General features: G+C 45.6%; 1 protein-coding gene and 2 long non-coding RNA genes across 5 annotated transcripts in view; 1 reads left to right on the top strand and 2 right to left on the bottom strand.

Moving 5' to 3' along the window:
- LOC115533393 (uncharacterized) overlaps nt 1–7,169 on the bottom strand; it is a 65,830-nt gene extending 58,661 nt beyond the window's left edge. Inside the window, exon 1 of one of the 3 annotated variants that reach the window (XR_003974186.1) lies at nt 6,842–7,169. This is a non-coding gene — a long non-coding RNA (uncharacterized LOC115533393). The remainder of the gene's footprint in view (nt 1–6,841) is intronic. The other 2 variants (XR_003974187.1, XR_003974184.1) reach the window with 2 other exon arrangements.
- A 559-nt stretch (nt 7,170–7,728) lies between these two features.
- pdia5 (protein disulfide isomerase family A, member 5) overlaps nt 7,729–17,984 on the top strand; it is a 38,845-nt gene continuing 28,589 nt past the window's right edge. Inside the window, exons 1-3 of the mRNA XM_030343491.1 lie at nt 7,729–7,846; nt 12,649–12,775; nt 14,680–14,767. Coding sequence (XP_030199351.1) covers nt 7,781–7,846; nt 12,649–12,775; nt 14,680–14,767 — 281 coding nt within the window. The 5' untranslated portion in view covers nt 7,729–7,780. The remainder of the gene's footprint in view (nt 7,847–12,648; nt 12,776–14,679; nt 14,768–17,984) is intronic.
- LOC115533162 (uncharacterized) lies at nt 16,159–17,787 on the bottom strand. Its single transcript, XR_003974145.1, has 2 exons — nt 17,327–17,787; nt 16,159–16,825 (listed from the first exon to the last, which is right to left on the bottom strand). It is a non-coding gene; the product is annotated as an uncharacterized LOC115533162 (long non-coding RNA).

Genomic DNA, 17,984 nt, shown 5'->3' with positions numbered 1-17,984 from the left:
CACACACACACACACACACACACACACACACACACACACACACACACACACACACACACACACACACACACACACACACACACACATACACACACATACACAGACTCTCTTAGGGCCATCAGCCAGAGGCCAGGTGCCGTAGAGGCTAGTTCGCCAGTAATTTGACCGACCAGAGTCAGCTCATCAAAGCAAGGCGCTGGAGAGCAACCAAGCAAGGCCGATAAATCCTTCAGTGAACATCCCACGCTGCATCTGCTGCAAAACCCTTCACTGCAGCCGGGAGAGTCTAGAGAGTCTCGGTCACAAACTACATGGCAAATAGTCTCTCGCTGTGTCTGAGAATCTCCCCATAAACACTGATGGGGCTACTGTAGAATCAACAGTTGGCTCATTTCTTCCTGATTAGGCTTTCTAACTGGGAATACAAACAAGACACAAACAATGGATAGACAAGCAATAGGAGCACTGGCAGGTGTTGCCTGGATGCGTCATACGGCAGGACTTGTCTGAGTGCCAGTCGGGGACCTTACAGAATCGCTATTGATGTCCTTAAGTGGATGCAGGGGTTGAAAAGAGCCTAATTCCTGGAAAGAGGCTTGTGCAAGGTCGGTTTTCAAAGTAACCTGAGGATCAATGAGAATCCTGTGCGCACGGGCTAGATGAATGGATAGAGACGGACGGACTGACCAACCAACCAACAGACAGACAGACTGAGAGCAAACCATGGGCAGACAGACAGACAGACAGACCGACAGAGAGCGATGGATAGATGGATAGAAAGACAGCCAGACCAGCAAAGAGAGATAAGCAGATGGACAGACAGAGACACCGGGTGACAGACAGAAAGACAGACAGATAGATATTGGATACATAGGTGGCTTTACAAACAGCTTGAGAGTGGGATATGATCCATAGGTTGAGAGGAGGAGAGGTGGACGATGAAGGGAGGGAGGGAGGGAGGGAAGGAGGGAGGGAGAGGGAGAGGAGCTGGAACGGGGACAATGTTCTCCCTGTGCTCAGCAGTGGCTTCGACACCCATCTCCCCCCCGGTCGGTCCCTCCGGGTCCCGCTGAATAATACCTCCCCTTCCTTTCCTATGGCTCTGAGGGGGTGCAGGGTTTAGCCATACATCGCCCGCGTCAATGGAAATAGTGTTCCTCCCTCCCAACAATGGCCAAATCAACTGTGGGAGCAGTCTCTCTCTCCTCCTCCTTCTCCTCCTCCTCCTCCACTCGCCCTTCTTTTAATATGCTTTCTTTTTTTTCTGCAGCCCCTCCTTCAGGAGCTTTGCTGGAGGGAGCTGGAGGGAGAGAGTGAAGGAGAGGGGGGAGAGAGAGAGAGAGAGGGGGAGGGAGAGAGAGGGGGTGAGAGTGACAGAGAAAGAGAGAGAGAGAGGGGGTGAGAGAGAGAGCGAAGGAAGGAGAGAGAGAGAGAGAGAGAGAGAGAGAGAGAGAGAGAGAGAGAGAGAGAGAGGGAGGGAGAGAGAGAGGGAGGGAGAGAGAGAGCGAAGGAGAGAGAGAGAGAGGGGGGGTGAGAGAGAGAGAGCGAAGGAGAGAGCGAGAGACTGCATGCCTTCACGTCCGCTTCACACGTACACAAAAGGGAAGCTCAACCGCTCAGACATGCATGTATGCATACGTGCACGCCTGCGCCCACACACTCACGCACGCACACACACACATACACATACACATGCGCGCACACACACACACACGCACACACACACACACACACACACACACACACACACACACACACACACACACACACACACACACACACACATACATACACACACGCACAAATACACATAAAAACACAGACAGACACGCCTGGCAAGCACACTTGCGCACAAATACACACCTGCACACATACATATATAGACACACACACACACACTTACAACCTCAACTCCACACAAAGACAGAGAGATATAAATCTCGATAGGTTGAGTTTGAAAAACTCAACGTAGTTGCGGAAAAAAACCTCAAGAAGAGAACACCTTGCCTTCAATCTCAACACAATCAATGTGTCCTCTGAGTGACCAGTCGAGCAAGGAACCCACGCACAGCTGCTTACACTGATTATCATTGGGCGGTGGCGGCCGCCATTGGCCTGTTTGACTTTCACACAGAGCAGACTGACATTATTACAGATAATGGAAACACTTGAGCTGCACGTCGCTCCACAACCTATTTCTTCCACCTGACACATAATTGCATATTCGGTTTCCAGGCTTGCCCATTGTCCCTTTTATTATTTTTTTTATATGTCCATCCCTCATACTCACACCGCGGTAATAACAGCGGAAGGAAGAGGAGGAGAGAACACACAAGGACAGCCGAGATAAGGCTCCAGACAAATTGAGGCTGTTGGGCCGTATCAAGCATTAATTAGCGGCGGCCGCAGACGGTACAGGCTACGCTGAGCCGCGCCGTCGACTTCCTATCAGATTTCACAGCCGCGCGATCAGGCGGCGAGTTGCGTGGCGGGAGACCGGGTTACAGACGGACGGACCGACAGACGCACGGTATACACGGGGCCATGCCAAGAGCCACTTTGGCGTGCAGTGCACAAAGGCATTCGGTCACACCACACAACCCCTGAGAGAGCGAACAACGTAACCCAGACAGACATTCAGGAATTATTCATTTGCGGCTCCACTGACTGGCCGGGCTTGGCTTCTACAGCTGCCACCTGACCCAGAAAACACAAAGAAAGATACGCCACAGATTAGTCTACATTACAACCTCTGTTGACTGCCTTACACTGTTTACCACAATAGACTTGTGTATTGCATTAAATGGAGATTCATTGGAAAAGCCAAAGACAGGTTTAAGATCAAGTTACTTGTAAGAGGGGGAAAAGAGGACAGAGCATTGGTCAAGCCAGTTCAGCAGTTTTACTTTGGAAAAACAAACTCCATTCTTTTTTGCCTCAAGAACACTTCTCCTGCCAAATGAAGAATGAATAAAAATCTCAGATGTGTATGGGTTTATATGGGTATGATTTAAGTGTGAATAAATGGAGAATGTGTGTAATGGATCACCGTGCAGAGGGCTATATAAACAAATTCAGGTATCACAATGGTAAAACTTGTTGCGCTCACTTTGAATCACATACACCAGTATATCATTGAGGTATGAGCGGTGCCACTGCAAGTCAGTGTGCCTTAAGCTATTATTAAATCTGGCATTATATTAACTCAACAGAGATATATTCACTTGGGTCTGCGGCGTTTCTGAATAGAGAAAATACGCTAATGGCACCCTATTTCTCTCTCTCTCTTTCTTTTCCACTGTATCTCCAACTCTCTTCCTCGTTATTTTGCACTATTTTACTAGAAATATAAGAAAATGCATGCATACACATTACACATAGACCAATGCACACACATGATACACAACACAAACACACACAAACTCACACACACACACACACAAACACACATGATACATGATACACAAACACACACACACACGAACACACACACATGATGCACACACAAACAAACACACACACACAAACACAAACATACACGTACACACTGAATTTCTTTGGCTTCTTTAAAAGCATGCCGATTGTTTTTCCTGCTCTGCGCTGACCTAATTACCATGTGAATCCTGCCCGAGACCACTTTAAAAGTATAAATCTCTCTCCCTCGCTGTCGCTCTTGCAACAAAGCTGAGACCAAAAGCAAGGCGGGACCACACTCCGTTCGGTTGCACACGGGCGTGCAGCGAACAGCCGTGCACTACAGTTTGGGCGCACACTGCAACAACACAACCCCTCCAAGCACATGTTTGCCCCATTTTCCCCCCCAGGTAGAAAAAGCCTTGCAACATTCTGTTGTAAGTGGTCTCTCGGACATGTGTCAAGATAAGACGGACATAAACGTTCCGCGTGGCAGCGCTGACTGTACAGGGCTCGTGTCTGGGGATGAATGAGCCCAGTGGAAAGCTACAACTGCAGAATACATGGATTTTTCCGTCATCCAAGACATCCCATATGCTCGTGGGCTTGCTGTCAGCAGCAGGATGGCAGATATATGGCCATGACCTATAAGTGTTCAAAACATTGGTTCCCATACACTACTACACTTAATAACACACATACAACTTCATACACACAAACCCCCCAAGTGGGCCAGGGTGAACACCTGTAGAAGTCCCCCGGGATGCTATACATCTGAAGGGGGTAATGTAGCCATTTCCATGCTGTAGGCTCGGGTTCTGTGGGGATTAAACTTTCATGTCTGCTGTCTCACTCACATGATGCCACCGCAACCGAAATAATTCATACGGCGCATCGTTTCACCATGTGCATCATCGGAAAACTGTAAGGAACCCGCCTTTACGTTGTCTCCACAACCTCCTTTGTTTCTCATTTGATCCCCTAATGGGAGTTATCACTCTGCCTTGACTTGAGAGCGCACTACACGTCGCCCACAAAACATGCATACTTTCTGACTCTGTGACAACCAGAGAGAGACAACAGAGGAAGCGGGAGAGAGGCGAGATAAAAGAGAGTGGGACTTGGAGAGGGGGTTGACGGGTGGGAGGGGGGGGGGGGGGGGGCTGAAGGAGACTCTTTTGCTATGAGATGATGGTTCAGTGATGATGATGCCCCCCCCCCCCCCCCCCGTAGGGACCTGTCAAGGGCCCTCATAAGTTCATCAAAGATGAAAACCCCATTTTCCATGTGAATGAACCGGCCCCGGAAACTACCACATATTTTGGATAACAAAAGCGTTAATGGTGCATAAGACAAGCATTTAAGCTAAACAAAACCTATATGTGAATTTATGAATATATGAATATTAATGGGCAAAGAGGGGTGGGGTTCTGGTGTTGAATGTTTTGACAATAACCCCACAAGTCTGTACGGTAGTCAACACAGAACGGATGAACAATATGAACGCAATGGTTAACTTCTGACTAAAGCCAAAGACACATTTCCTACGCAGTAAAAACGTGTTAAAAGGTTTGACAAACAAATCATCATATCAATATTACCTACTGGTAAATGTTTAAAAAGATGTGGAGCACAGTGGGGAATTTGGTGGAGAATACAAAAGCAAGAAGGTTGAAAAGTTGTTTTGAAAGAAGATACAAAATAGTAACTTTTGATTGAAGGTCAAATTGGTGCAAAACAAAAACATGAGTAAATGCTACTAGGTCAAATCGGATTTGAAAATATTTGCAGTGAAAATGGAGGGGAAAAACTGTTGGCGAAGATAAGTTGATAATGTGTTTTACTGAAAACACACTGACCATAATACTCATAAACCAACTTCCCTGAATGCAATATCGCACCTCATTTGCTTTCTGTGCATACCATTCTGTTAACCAATGTATATTTTATTCCAAACAAGCCCACACACAGACTTCATTGATCCAGTCATGATCATGATTTATCCTCAAAAAACGTATTTGGATAAATTATTAATGGATGCAGCGATCGTTTTTGCTGAATCTATAATATTATAGTCCCAGTTTGAGTGAAAGGTCATAAATTATAGGATAAATGATGCACAACGTCAATAGCACCTGCCAAGGTGTTATTAAAGCGGATCCGCGCTGCACAATACTGCCCTCTGTTGCTCCCTGGGAAAATATTGTGGGAACCTTTTGTTGAAAACTTTTTTCTCACAATTAAATATTATATTATTCGATTTAATTGGACTATTATCATTCTTATTTATTAGACGTGATTCTTCTTCGATATATCTTTTTTTCTCAGTCCTGATTCCGATGGATTTATATTAAATGGAGAGAAAAAATACTCAAAATTAGGCTTAAATAATAATATACTACTTTAGCACATGCCCTGGGCTTTCGTTAAAATCCAGGAGCGAAAACATGAATCGATAAAGGAGACAACATGCAGGCTATGCGATAGACCTACGTTCATTCCAAAGAGTCGCGCACCGTTCCGTGCGTGAAAGACAGATTCTTGATTTTAAACTAAACGCTTCCAGTCATTACCTTCAAACGACACGACTATTCTGCGGTCTACTCTGCTTATTATAACACGTTAGGCCTACAGTAGAACCACAACCACAGGAAGGCTCCGGGGCTATTAAATACAATTCATGAAACCTCCTCAGGCTGGACTCAAAAGCTCTACACCACAGATCGCAACCCAATAACTGAACTACCCGAGCAAATGTGAATCCTTTTCTTTGCGGTTTCGCATCCCAAACCCCTCTCCATCCTGCCATGGCACACAGGGTTTCTTATATATATAAAAAAAAGCCTCACATCCAGTGAGTAAGTTTGAACCAGGGGTAATGTGGCCGGCTCGAGCTGCCCCTGCTATCCCATGCCTCTGATCCTGGGACGGAACGTGAGCAGAAAGTAAAGCTCGGTGGGCATAAAGGAGCTGGGAAACTGCTCGGAATTATACTCACTCCCATCGGGGGGAAATGACCAAAACATAGCCAAAATAACAATAGCAAAGGGAAATAAATATAACCAGTGGCCCAATATCACGGGTTAAACAAAACATCCTTTTGTTTCCAGAACCGCAGGAAAAAGCCTGAGAAGGGTTGAAGCATGGCAAGACTTGGAATTTCCTATTTAGGCGAATAGCTAGGCTACTGATAAACCCATTACACCTTCAATTTGATAAACCAGTGTCCTATAGCTATTCTTTGTGCAATTCAAACATGTTCTCGAAATTATCCAAACACACAATCAGTCCCGAAAAACAACACCAATCTGTCTAAATGTAAGAAGATAACAGTTATAAACCTGCTGGCCAACATTCAAGTCAAAGTCCTGTCGCTTTTGCCATAGCATGGTAACAACAATTCGCAATAAAAAGTATTTTAATTTACCTTAAAGTATCTTCCTATTTCCAAATGAGCAGAAATACCAAGGAGAAAAAAAAGCACGCGTGCCCTCAGTTATCGATCTGCTGTCTTCAAAACAAAGTGTTGTATCCTGAGGAGCAGACGTGTCGCTCACAACGACCCGCGGAGAACAACGCGCTCTGCTCGGCGCGAGGCGGGCGATACTACCAGGACGGTCGCAACGCGCCGTGAGAGGGGTGCGCAAGGCAGTTACATTCGTGCACGAGGACGTGCACGAGTGCAACTGGGGTGTCGGAATGGCCGGTCTAACAAAATAAAATTAATTATGATTAATGGAGGAATAAGCAGGTAGACTAGTGGCGGGTTATCTATGTGTTGCTCCAGTTTAATTACGCCCCTGTTTTCTCGTTGTCTGGGATGCTGGGTACCATGGCAATTAGTCTTGGGGTGCCGGCATACCAACAGTTAAATACACTACTATGATTTTTTTTTTAATATCTATATCTATACATCCACGAACAAAAACAGCACAAACAAACGCAACGAGTTCATTTAAGTACGCTTTAAGTTATGTGATACATACGACACGTAAAACAATGGTTTATCTTGCCTATTTTGATATTCAGTGCATAGGCAGGTCTGGAGACACGAAGTTGAAAGTCCCGAAAGAGCGACTTGTAATAAAAACGGAGCGACCAATCAAAATCTGTGTAATCACAAAGCATTTATAAAGCGGGACTAAAAATACTATTCATATAAATAAAAGACCTACATGTTATGAAAACGACATGCATTACTTAGAATATAAGTAATGCAAATCCCACACAATCACTGGTCTCGTCGTTTCTATGGAAATAAAATGTAAATTCGATGGACTACAAATCCAAAGAAGCCTTGCGCTCCTTTCACAAAAAACTGGAGAAAGCGGACTGCGCGTGCGTATCCAGACGTGGCAACGGCATCATGGCCTCTAGGAACCGCTACGGTAGTCCGGTGAGGGAGGCAAAAATGTTCATACTGGTATTGATGGTGAGTCCAAATAATGCATTATGTCCATTGTGTGTGTAGAAATGTAGATCGTCTGACTTATTCGCTGTGTTGAGTGTTTCAGAGTCTGAAATACAAATTAACCCCGTACCGCCCAATTCACGCAGGAGGCAAAGTTGACAGCTTTTGGCCGTTCTAATGGAAAGACTAAACTTGGCCAATGCACTGATTAGATCAATGAATCATGCGTCCCAAATTGAATGCGTTGTCTAGCATGCGATGTTCGTATTCACCGAGCTCCGATATTAGATTAATTGCATGCTTTTAGCTGCATTCTGCTAAATGCTCACATATGTGTACACAACAGAGGCAAAGGCTCCCTCCCGAATGAGCCATAGGTTACATGGTACATTCAGGAGAAATGGATGCGTCTGCATACCTTGGCCATGAGCACTTTGATTGTAGAATGGGATTTAGTATTGGTTCGCTGTGTAATCTACCCAATAATAAATGGCACAGGGGCTACTTAGTTGATTACATACACTCACTGATGGAACATTTCGCCGGACTGTTGAAGCTTGTCCAATGTACTCGGCTTAAGTTTTAGCTTGGTCACTGGTAGTGGGTGTAGGCTGCTATAGTGTACGTGAACGTTGGTCTGCCATTAAGAATGGTAGGCCATACGTTATGTCTTATGAAGATTGTAAGCGCCGTGCCATGCAGTCTTCAATCATTTGTGCAACGTTTTGCACACAGGATTTGGTGATTGCTGCTCTATACTTTTTTTCCCCTGTTCTACATCCTGTTAGGGAAGGTAGGCAAACAGAGGTGTGGTGTTTGTCTTATTTCTCCTTCCCTCTTTCTTTTTCCCTCGCTCAATGCCCTATCTTCGTTTTACTAGTAGCCCATCAGGGCCGCTATAAACGTCAGGTGAGGGTGCTGGGCCATTATGCAGATGTGCAGACGGTGAGATAGTGGTCAAGAGAGGGAGGATAAAGTCTTGATTTTCTCCGTTCTCGTCAGCCATAATTATTTCACCCTCATTATAAAAAAAGAGCCATCAAATAATATCTGGGTATCCATGCACACACATTCACTCACTAGCTCACTCACACATATCTGCACTCAGACAATAAACAATGCTAACAACAATGAATGGCTCATTAGTCAGAAATGGAAAAATGCTTGACAAACAGTAACATTACTAATGCTGATTCAGTACTACCTAGACAATCCTGAACCTGGCTGCCATTTAGTAAGCAAATTCGTCACCGTAGATGGAGGCTATGGGCGAGTGAGCTAGACGCCCTGTGCTTCTCGGTAAGCATCAGAGTGAGAGAAGGAAATATGATGTATCTGTGTATTTTCACTGTGATGCACTGTAATTCTGTGAAACCCAATTATAGCCAGGGTTACGGCTTTTGTTGATTGAAAAAACGGCAGAAAACACGGTTATTTTTTTGCGGCACGACACCTGGACATTTGCATGTGGAGGTTGACATTTGCATGGTTTCTTATGTGTTTTCCCTGTATAACAAATCTCGGGCCACCTCCACGCTTGACATTTAACAACTAACTGGAAAACAATTAAATCAGAACATTCTTCGTACAATGCCACAACCGAGGTAGGGGGTAAAGGCTAAGAGCTTCTGTGTCTTAGCCTTTAGGCAGGAGCAAACTGTTGACTGATGGCTTAAGCAGTCACTAAGGCAATGTACTGCTGTGAAGGCTCTTTAGTATGCACAAATATATGGTCCTCAGTCTCAAATTTTCTGCCGTTTTTCAATTTTCAAGCCTTTGGCGTACTTGTGTGCACAAGAGACCTTTTACTTCACTTATTTTTCACCTGAGATTGCTGGCTGTCATTTATATTTCCATTTAACCAATTTGGTTATTATTGAAGCTTGATTCTCAATGATAATATGACTGAATCCCGAATACTTACCAATCAACACGTTTATGTGTAAAGGATGATGTCTCAAAAATATGATGCTGTTATTTGTACATTGAGAGCTAAATGTACCGTTAGTTAAGAAACCACATGCAAATAGATGAAACACAACCAAATTAGGATAACATTTACATTTTCCATAATTTTAAACGCATTCTGAAACCTATGCAAACTCCGACCACTTATTGCAAAGATGCACTGGGATTACCGACCGTTAACAGATGTGTTTCCAGAAGACACTAAAGTGACGGATGGACACGTATGGGCAGAGAAATAATATCTGAATCATGCCATCAAATCTTCGAATAAACCACAATCACACTCCCAACACCACCGACCGACGTAGAGCCGACTTTAAATTATGTCATTTCAAAGCGTGGCAGCCTCCAAAAGCCTGTCCAGTTGTGTTCATCAATTTTAAGTGTCCTAGGAGACAGTTCCATTGTTGTTTTGTAAACCTAATTGTAGCTTGTTTTTGTAATGCGTCTTAATTCGCAGTGTGTATTCAAATTGTTTTGTTAAAGGGTTCTTTGTCCATTTGAATGTTTATTTTTAAGTTGCAGTGCTTTGTTGTCAAATTGAAGATGTTTCCTTCATTTGTTTGGGTTTTGTCTATTTGCACGTGTTTTCTTAACTTGCCGTTAGGTTCAGCAGTCAATCCAGTGAAGTTAGTGGAGCAGGCCAATGTATTTCACTTTGGAATGCAGTACATTTTGTAGTTTCTTGGCACGTTCATTGATTGCAATGTAAGTACCGTTTTCCTGGGTCATTGTTGTAATACGGGTATGACCACTAATGGGTCTATTTGTGTTAATGCCCTACAATACAAATGCAATGCCATTTGCATGCCACCCATGAAAGTGCATAAGATGTCTGACGCAATGAAACCTTTGGAATGAATGATAATCGCTATTTGCGGTTTTGTAGGTATTGGCTGCTTGTCAGCACAAAGGCAGGACTGCACACAGTGTCAGACGGATTCAACAAGTTATCCACGTTATGTCTTCATCATATCAAAAACCATCTCAAGATATTGACGAATACGTTTCTAATTACTTATTTGCATTAACCTTTTCTATTCACACTCAAGATTATTTTGCAGTCAGCCTTACCACACTGTATGTGTGTGCATAATCTGTATTGTGAAATAGTTAGAGGTGAAATAGTTGCTACATATGTTAATGTATGTATTTTCTTTCTCATTTCTGCCGGAGTGCTTGCTTGGTAGCCTCAATCAAGTCGCTCCCCAGGTCATTTAAACCTACCGAGCATCATTAGCCGCTAAAGGGGCAGGCTAGTTACCACTGTTTCAGCCTATCACATAAAAGAGGGGAGAGGCGAGAGAGACTTGTGTTGTTTTATGCATCCCGCAGTGCCATAAATATTCAGATTGACTTTTTTCCACTGAAATTAGTTGCGTTACACGTGTCTGCCACATCCTACGTGTTCCTCTCCTGTCCTGCTTCAAAAATAACCCCTCAAAGCCAGAGCCTGATCTCCTTCCATGATCCCACAGCCTCCTACTGAAGCATATATGTTTCATCTGGCAGGGTATGATTGAGACAAACCTTTTGAATACCATTTTGAACCCCTCCAAAGCCAGACAATAAGGTTCAGAGTACCCTTCGCTGTCACAGATAAACGCATTCGGACACGCATTCAAATAATGTAGATGTGAGCCGGGGGAGAAATTAATAATTGGACATTGGGATTTTTTTTGCACCTGGATCTTTGCCCTTTGGGGGGCTTATTTCTACGACGGCGTAGCACAGCCCATAATACTCCCTGGCAAAGTTGGTTTTTCGTGGCCTCTTGACCTTTTCTCTACCTTCATGTTAATTAAAAATGTCTCCAATGAGCAAGAGGCAGTATCTTTTATATCACACACACACACACACACACTCACTCACTCACTCACTCACTCACTCACTCACTCACTCACTCACTCACTCACTCACTCACTCACTCACTCACTCACTCACTCACTCACTCACTCACTCACTCACTCACTCACTCTCTCTCTCAATCTCAGAGGGACACCCTGTGGGGAATTGGAAATGAGAAAATAAGCCCGACAGGTGCACATTTTCATTCCAGGTGACATCACTCATCATCCGCCAATGGACAGTGCAGCGTGTCTAATTCAGATCTCTGTGGGAGACTGAGATGTAGAGGGAGATCCTTGTTTACCTAACACACCTTGACTTTGGCTCCAACATATGTTACACAGATCCCCCGTGGTAAGAGATTTGCCAAATCACAAAATGATGTCCGATTGGCTATGTGAATTGATTACAGAACCATACAACCAAAAGAAAAGTGAAAGTGTCCTTGAATACTGTACAGGTGGGTATAAAACCTAGAAGGACTCAAAGGGTTAAACTTTGCAATTCACCCAAAATTGGGCTAAAAACAATCCATGTGAATCCAATTGACGAGCTGAGATTGTTATTGGATTCTCTTGCAGCGTCTAAATTGCAGGAAGAGGTAGGCAGGGCCGCAAGTGCGATTTGGCCCCTATTACTTTCAAATTAACTGTGAGCTGAATGGAAGTGTTGTTAGCTGTGGCCTGCAGCTCTGCCTCAACTCACACTAACTCACTTCACTGCATTTCGCGATAACAAGTGGTGCTACAACATTCCTTAACCAATGCAACGTGGGTGCCAGCAGTACTATTGAAATGATATTTCTGAAATCAAAAGGTGTTCCTTCTCCGTAACTAGGCCAAGTGTTTGACAGAGCTTTCATATGCACCGACAAAAAAAAAAAAAACTCCCCGAGATGGTGCACTGATGGGAACCTCAACCTATTTGCAAGTCACGTGGATTTAGACAAGTACCGTTTCCGTGTCGTTCCATGCCGTTGATGCTTAGGTTTGTCACGGTTCTGCCAGGTGTGGCTGGCGGCAGTGCTGGAGGCCGTGAAGGTGTCCCCTCTGATCGAGAAGGTCAGTGATCACAAAGACTTCAAGAAGCTTCTGAGGACCAGGACCAACGTGCTTGTGCTCTACACCAAAACAGGTGAGATGTTCATCCACTGTCACATTGAGGATACCGTTTTTAACCAAAGTAATGTCATATTTTACAAAAATAGTCAAGCTCATTGTGTAATTGCAATGTTGTATTTATCAAAATCACAAACAAATGCGTGCAGTCGTGCACTAATCTGCCACTGTATATGTTTGTCTTTAATGTATTCCTCGCTGCTAGTCCCGGTGGTGTTTCAACCATATAAATAGCACGTTAAGTGATTCTATTCAGGTAGCCTCTATATTAAACGACCGGTTGCGTAGGACAATGTTCAAACCAGAACGCAAACCACTGTAGTCAACCAGCAGAACACAGACCACATTAAACCCCGGTCAGATGGACTTGCAAAACAGCATTTCCTTAGGGCCATTAGGGAAATTACCCTCTTCCACCACCACCACCCGCTGCATTTAATTTCCATTTTCATCAAGCTTGAGCAATGAAGCGAGGATGTGCCCTAACTGAATGCATTCTTCATTTTGTCCTACTGTTTTTCTCTCGTGAGCAGCCCCCCAACTCCGCAACCCGATTTATTTGCTTCAGTATTCATGGCCCACAGTAGCCCATGTAAGGTCATTGGATGAGGCCTTAGCGCACTGAATGGTGGGTGCTATCGATCGCTGGCTAGCACCACAATGCTCTAGCGCCCTTTCTCAAAAATCAGCCAAAGACTCCTTCAGATTTTTTTTTTCTTTGCCACTCTAGTATTGCTTCTCTGCATGCCCCTCGTCCTGCACCTCCCTTCCAGCCTTTCATCTTTCGCTCACCCAATTAGCCGGTCAACCAATTAGCCGGTCAGCCAATCAGGGAGGAGGCGGTCAGACGGTTTGGCATTTGGCATCGACCAGTCAGTAAGCAATCCCAGTTGCAGTCCTCTCTGGCCATAGGCCATTGATCACCCACGATCACCCCATAAGAAAAAAACTTTTGTTTTAGAAAAAAAAACGATAACTTCCTGCTTCATGTATGGCCCAAACCAAGTCAGAACTGGCTGATGTTTTTACCTCCAACCGGGTGCGAGCTGGGAGCTTGAGGGTTTCTGGCATTGTCTCCAATCTTAATATAACCTCGGTCAGAGGAGCACTTCTCGCTCTATACATTCAGTACAAGTGTGGGAGGTGGGAGGCGGAAAAATATAATAAATTGTTTAACACAAGGACTCGGATATTGCATTTATGTTTATTCTCCTCGCAGGACTTCTCAGGTTTTTTTTTGCCATAGCCCTCAGATTCATGTTGCTGCAGTGATATGTTATGCGCTCTGTTCTTGCTGTGGGTTTCGCTGTTTCTAATATACAAGGCAGTTGTGCGATGAGGCTATATTTCCCCCCAAAGCAGGCGGATTCTAAGTGCTTTTGGCACGGCGAGCTCTGTGTTATGTTTGTACTCGGGTTTATATTACAGTCTGTTCAGCGTCGCTCCCACGAGCACTCTATCTGCCGATATGTATTCTATCACTTGTTGTGTTTCGCGGCGTCGACTGGAGACCATACCATGGCTATGACCAGTAAAAGCCGGCCGGACGATCAATACATCATCAACAAGTCTTTGTGTTCAGCTCGCCGTCAAATTGCTTCCACCCAAACCCGTTCCCCCTAGGCGCCGTCCTCTAAAATGTCTCCCAAGTCCGAAACCGGCTCCGTCACTGTTACCACGTCCTTCCTGTTGAACAATTAGAGCACCAACGGTGTAACCCAACCGCCACCCCCACCCATACACCCCCCCCTACCCATCACCACCACCACTTCTGTCCTGCCTGCCTTTTTTTCTGTCCGCTCCCCCCGGGGGGAACCTGCGACCCCACGGTTGTCCCCGGCTAGTGTAGGGACTCTGGGTTTCTGTGAAGGTGGGGCAGCCCTGACTACAGTGGGCCCTCTGTGTGTGTGTCCTCCTCAGATTCGTCGGGGGACCCCCAGCTGAAGCTGCTGTCAGACGTGGCGCAGTCGGTGAAGGGCCAGGGGACCATCGCCTGGGTCAACTGCGGGTAAGTGAGACGGTGGTGATGATGGGTTTTTTTTTTGTTGGGGGGGGGGGAAAAAGGGTTAGCGCCGTCAGTCGGTAGCTTCTCTCCCGGGTCGCCCGCGGGGACCCGGTAATCGCTGCCATGGTAACACCGCCGGATATCCACCGGTGATTTAAAGTCACAGACGTTAAGTGACCACTTCTTCCTTTCCCCCCCGATTTTGATAAATGGGTTTTTTTACATTGCTTATTTGCGCAGGCACGTAGAGCTATTCTCATGACAAATGAAACTGCCATAGTGTTGTCCTGTAGCCCGGTTGAATAATTGTATATTTCTCAGCCTGGTTGTTTTTCAATCTCTGCCTGCCCTGGCAGCCCAAGTGAACACTCTGATTATCCCCATAAGCCGGCTGATGGCCGTCTTGCTCACAGCCCTGTCCCCTGGCACGGTGTATAGTGGTTGTGTGTCGGACCATGTCTGCCTCGAGCAAAACTGTTGCCCAAAAATCCACGTTCCTATTAGACAGACACGCGACACACTCTCGGCGTACGCACACACAATTAATTTTGTCCCCGTTACTTTTTTTTTTCTTACCCCAAGTAAAAAAAGAAAAGTGTTGCATCGTTCCAAAGTGATCCAATGTTGACTTGTTGTTTACCCCACCTGACAGGCTGTCATGGTACTGTCACTGCCACTTTCTTTTTTATACCAAAATATCTCTTTATTGTGTATACGTATGTACGGCATGCCTGTCAACCAAACCAAACTCTTTTGACACTCTGACACCCTGTATCCCCCCCCCCATTCTCTACTCGTGGATCATCCATGGACTTTACTTCCCCCGCCCCATGGGACTACTTTAAAACACACCCTCAAATCATGTTTGTTAACTCCCTCTGGAAAGGCTGCCTTGGACTGTTCCGATCCTTCGAGTCCGGTCCTGTGCACATTGGAGCAGAATTTGCGGTTGGAACCCAGCGGAGTGGATTCTGCCAGTCTTTTTCAGTGTATTTGTCAGATGAAACCCCTTGTGTTTAACAATGGGGGGGGGGGGGGGGGGGGGGCATGTCGCCATAGGAGACGCTACCAGATTATGTCTTGAAGCACGTCACTGTTGTGTCCCTCGCCATGATCTCATAGGGAAGTGGTCCAACACATGGCTCCGGCTGCAGGCTCCACGGGACGTCAGGGGGAGAGGGGGAGAGGGGGGAGAGGGGGGAGAGTAGAAGTGTGCAGAATAGGACGCCATGCCAAGGCGAGTTGATACTCTCTTTGAACAGACTTGGAACTGGAGAGCTGGCCAAGACTTGTCACACTCCACCGGACAGAAGCCTACAGGTTTACTTTACATAGATGAGCAACTTTGAAATGAAGGACGACGAAAATAATTACGCCCAAACTTTTGCACATGGTCACAGTTGAGTAGGGTGATTAAATATTTAATCGTACTATTTTGTGAAGGTTAGAGTCAATCTGGGTTGAAGCATACTTGATAATAAAGAAGTAACACTCTTTACTTTCTTAGCCTTACAATGCTGTCAAAAATCTTTTATAAGGTATAGCACAGAGGAAGGAAAATCCATATAAATATAAATGCATTTTAAGATAAACCATAAAAACGATGAAACAGAAAGGATGTCTGTATTTCATGAGGGGCGTTTTTAACTGTTGGAGCAATACTGCAACTGCTCCGTCCCTCCCTCTCTTTATCTGCCGTGGTCCCCTATCAGCACCCAGCAGGTGGGACAACACAGACTTGGCCAGGTGCCTCCGGTTGAATCACCTTCGCATCCAACCTCCCCGCTCTTTCCTCACCTCTTCTCTCTTGCTGTGTCTCTTCGCTTCTTTTGCATGTTTTTTCTTGAACTTTTCCCTCTACCCATCTCGCACAACCCCCCCCCCCCCAGCTCTCTGTCTATTAGCCCGGACCCCCTGCCGAGGGCACGGTGAGGCTGACTCATCCTGTGATGTCAGCCCTCCTCCTGGGACGAATAATCCATTAAAGCCCCACAATGGAGGGGATGCAGGAAATCAACCAGTTGAATGGCGGTGGGGGGTGGTAAAGACCCGCCTTCTTACCTGCAATAGAATGATTAGCCCGTGAGTCAGAAGCCCAATCGGCGAGGGAGTCATGCAGCTCTCTTTTGTTTTAGAAGTGGATCCGTCGTCGGTCAGGAAATAGTTATGGCTTCCATTGTTAATGATATGAGTCATCAAAGCGTAGTCTGTACCACCCCAGTGAGTCACTGGCTGACCGGTGACGGGCTGACTTATGCATAATGCCAACGAATGCCCCCTTGCTGTTTTACCGAACAGAGGATCGTTGAATAGGTCGGATTAGCTCAACTCTTTGTTTGCCGCCAAACACCTGACCTTTGTTGAAGAGTGTTTTTACCCAAAAAGTCAGGAGAATTCTCCTTGCGTCGTTGAATACACGGAGCTAGTTTTCACAGCGCACGCAGGTTAGAAATAGAGGTGGCATTGAGTTTTATTCGCGGGGGCCACCACCGGTGCCTGTCTTGTTCCCGCGTTTCATTTTTAACAGAGACATTTCATCCACCGTCACTTTGAATTAGTTACCGTTGGCAAATCCTTCCTCGAACGGGTGACTGCGTCCTGTCCCCCCGAAGATGTGTCAGGGGGGTCACATCTGCTCCCCCACCACCCCCTCCCGACAGGTGCCATCTGGGCTGGTACATCAAACGGAAAAAAAAGGCGTTGGCCACGCGGAGAAGAGCCCGGGACACTGTCAGTCTGTCACCGTGTTCATGTGAACACGAACGCGCATGCGCACCCGCAAGTGCACACACACCCGCAAGTGCACACACACATGTACACACACACACACCGAGTTATGTTTACTCTCATTCGAGGAATGGAGCACCAGGCATGACACTGATAGCATTTTCCGCTTCCCTGAGATAAGAAACGCCAACATGAATTGGTATTTGGCTAATGATGAGCCTTAAAGCCTTCCCTTTTTTAGAATTTCTATTAGGATGGAGGGTTTGAATACCAATTTTTTTTTTTTTTTCTCTTATGAGTCTTGACTACATAAGAGGTGTGTGTGTGTGTGTGTGTGTGTGTGTGTGTGTGTGTGTGTGTGTGTGTGTGTGTGTGTGTGTGTGTGTGTGTGTGTGTGTGTGTGTGTGTGTGTGTGTGTGTGTCCAAAATCCATAAGCATTCCAAGTTAACCCAACCTGCGTTGGAATGTCTCTGTCTGATTTGTTGATGTCCT

Source organism: Gadus morhua, chromosome 20, assembly GCF_902167405.1.
Source record: "Gadus morhua chromosome 20, gadMor3.0, whole genome shotgun sequence".
NCBI lineage: Eukaryota > Metazoa > Chordata > Actinopteri > Gadiformes > Gadidae > Gadus > Gadus morhua.
This window is presented reverse-complemented; position numbering and strand designations above follow the sequence as displayed.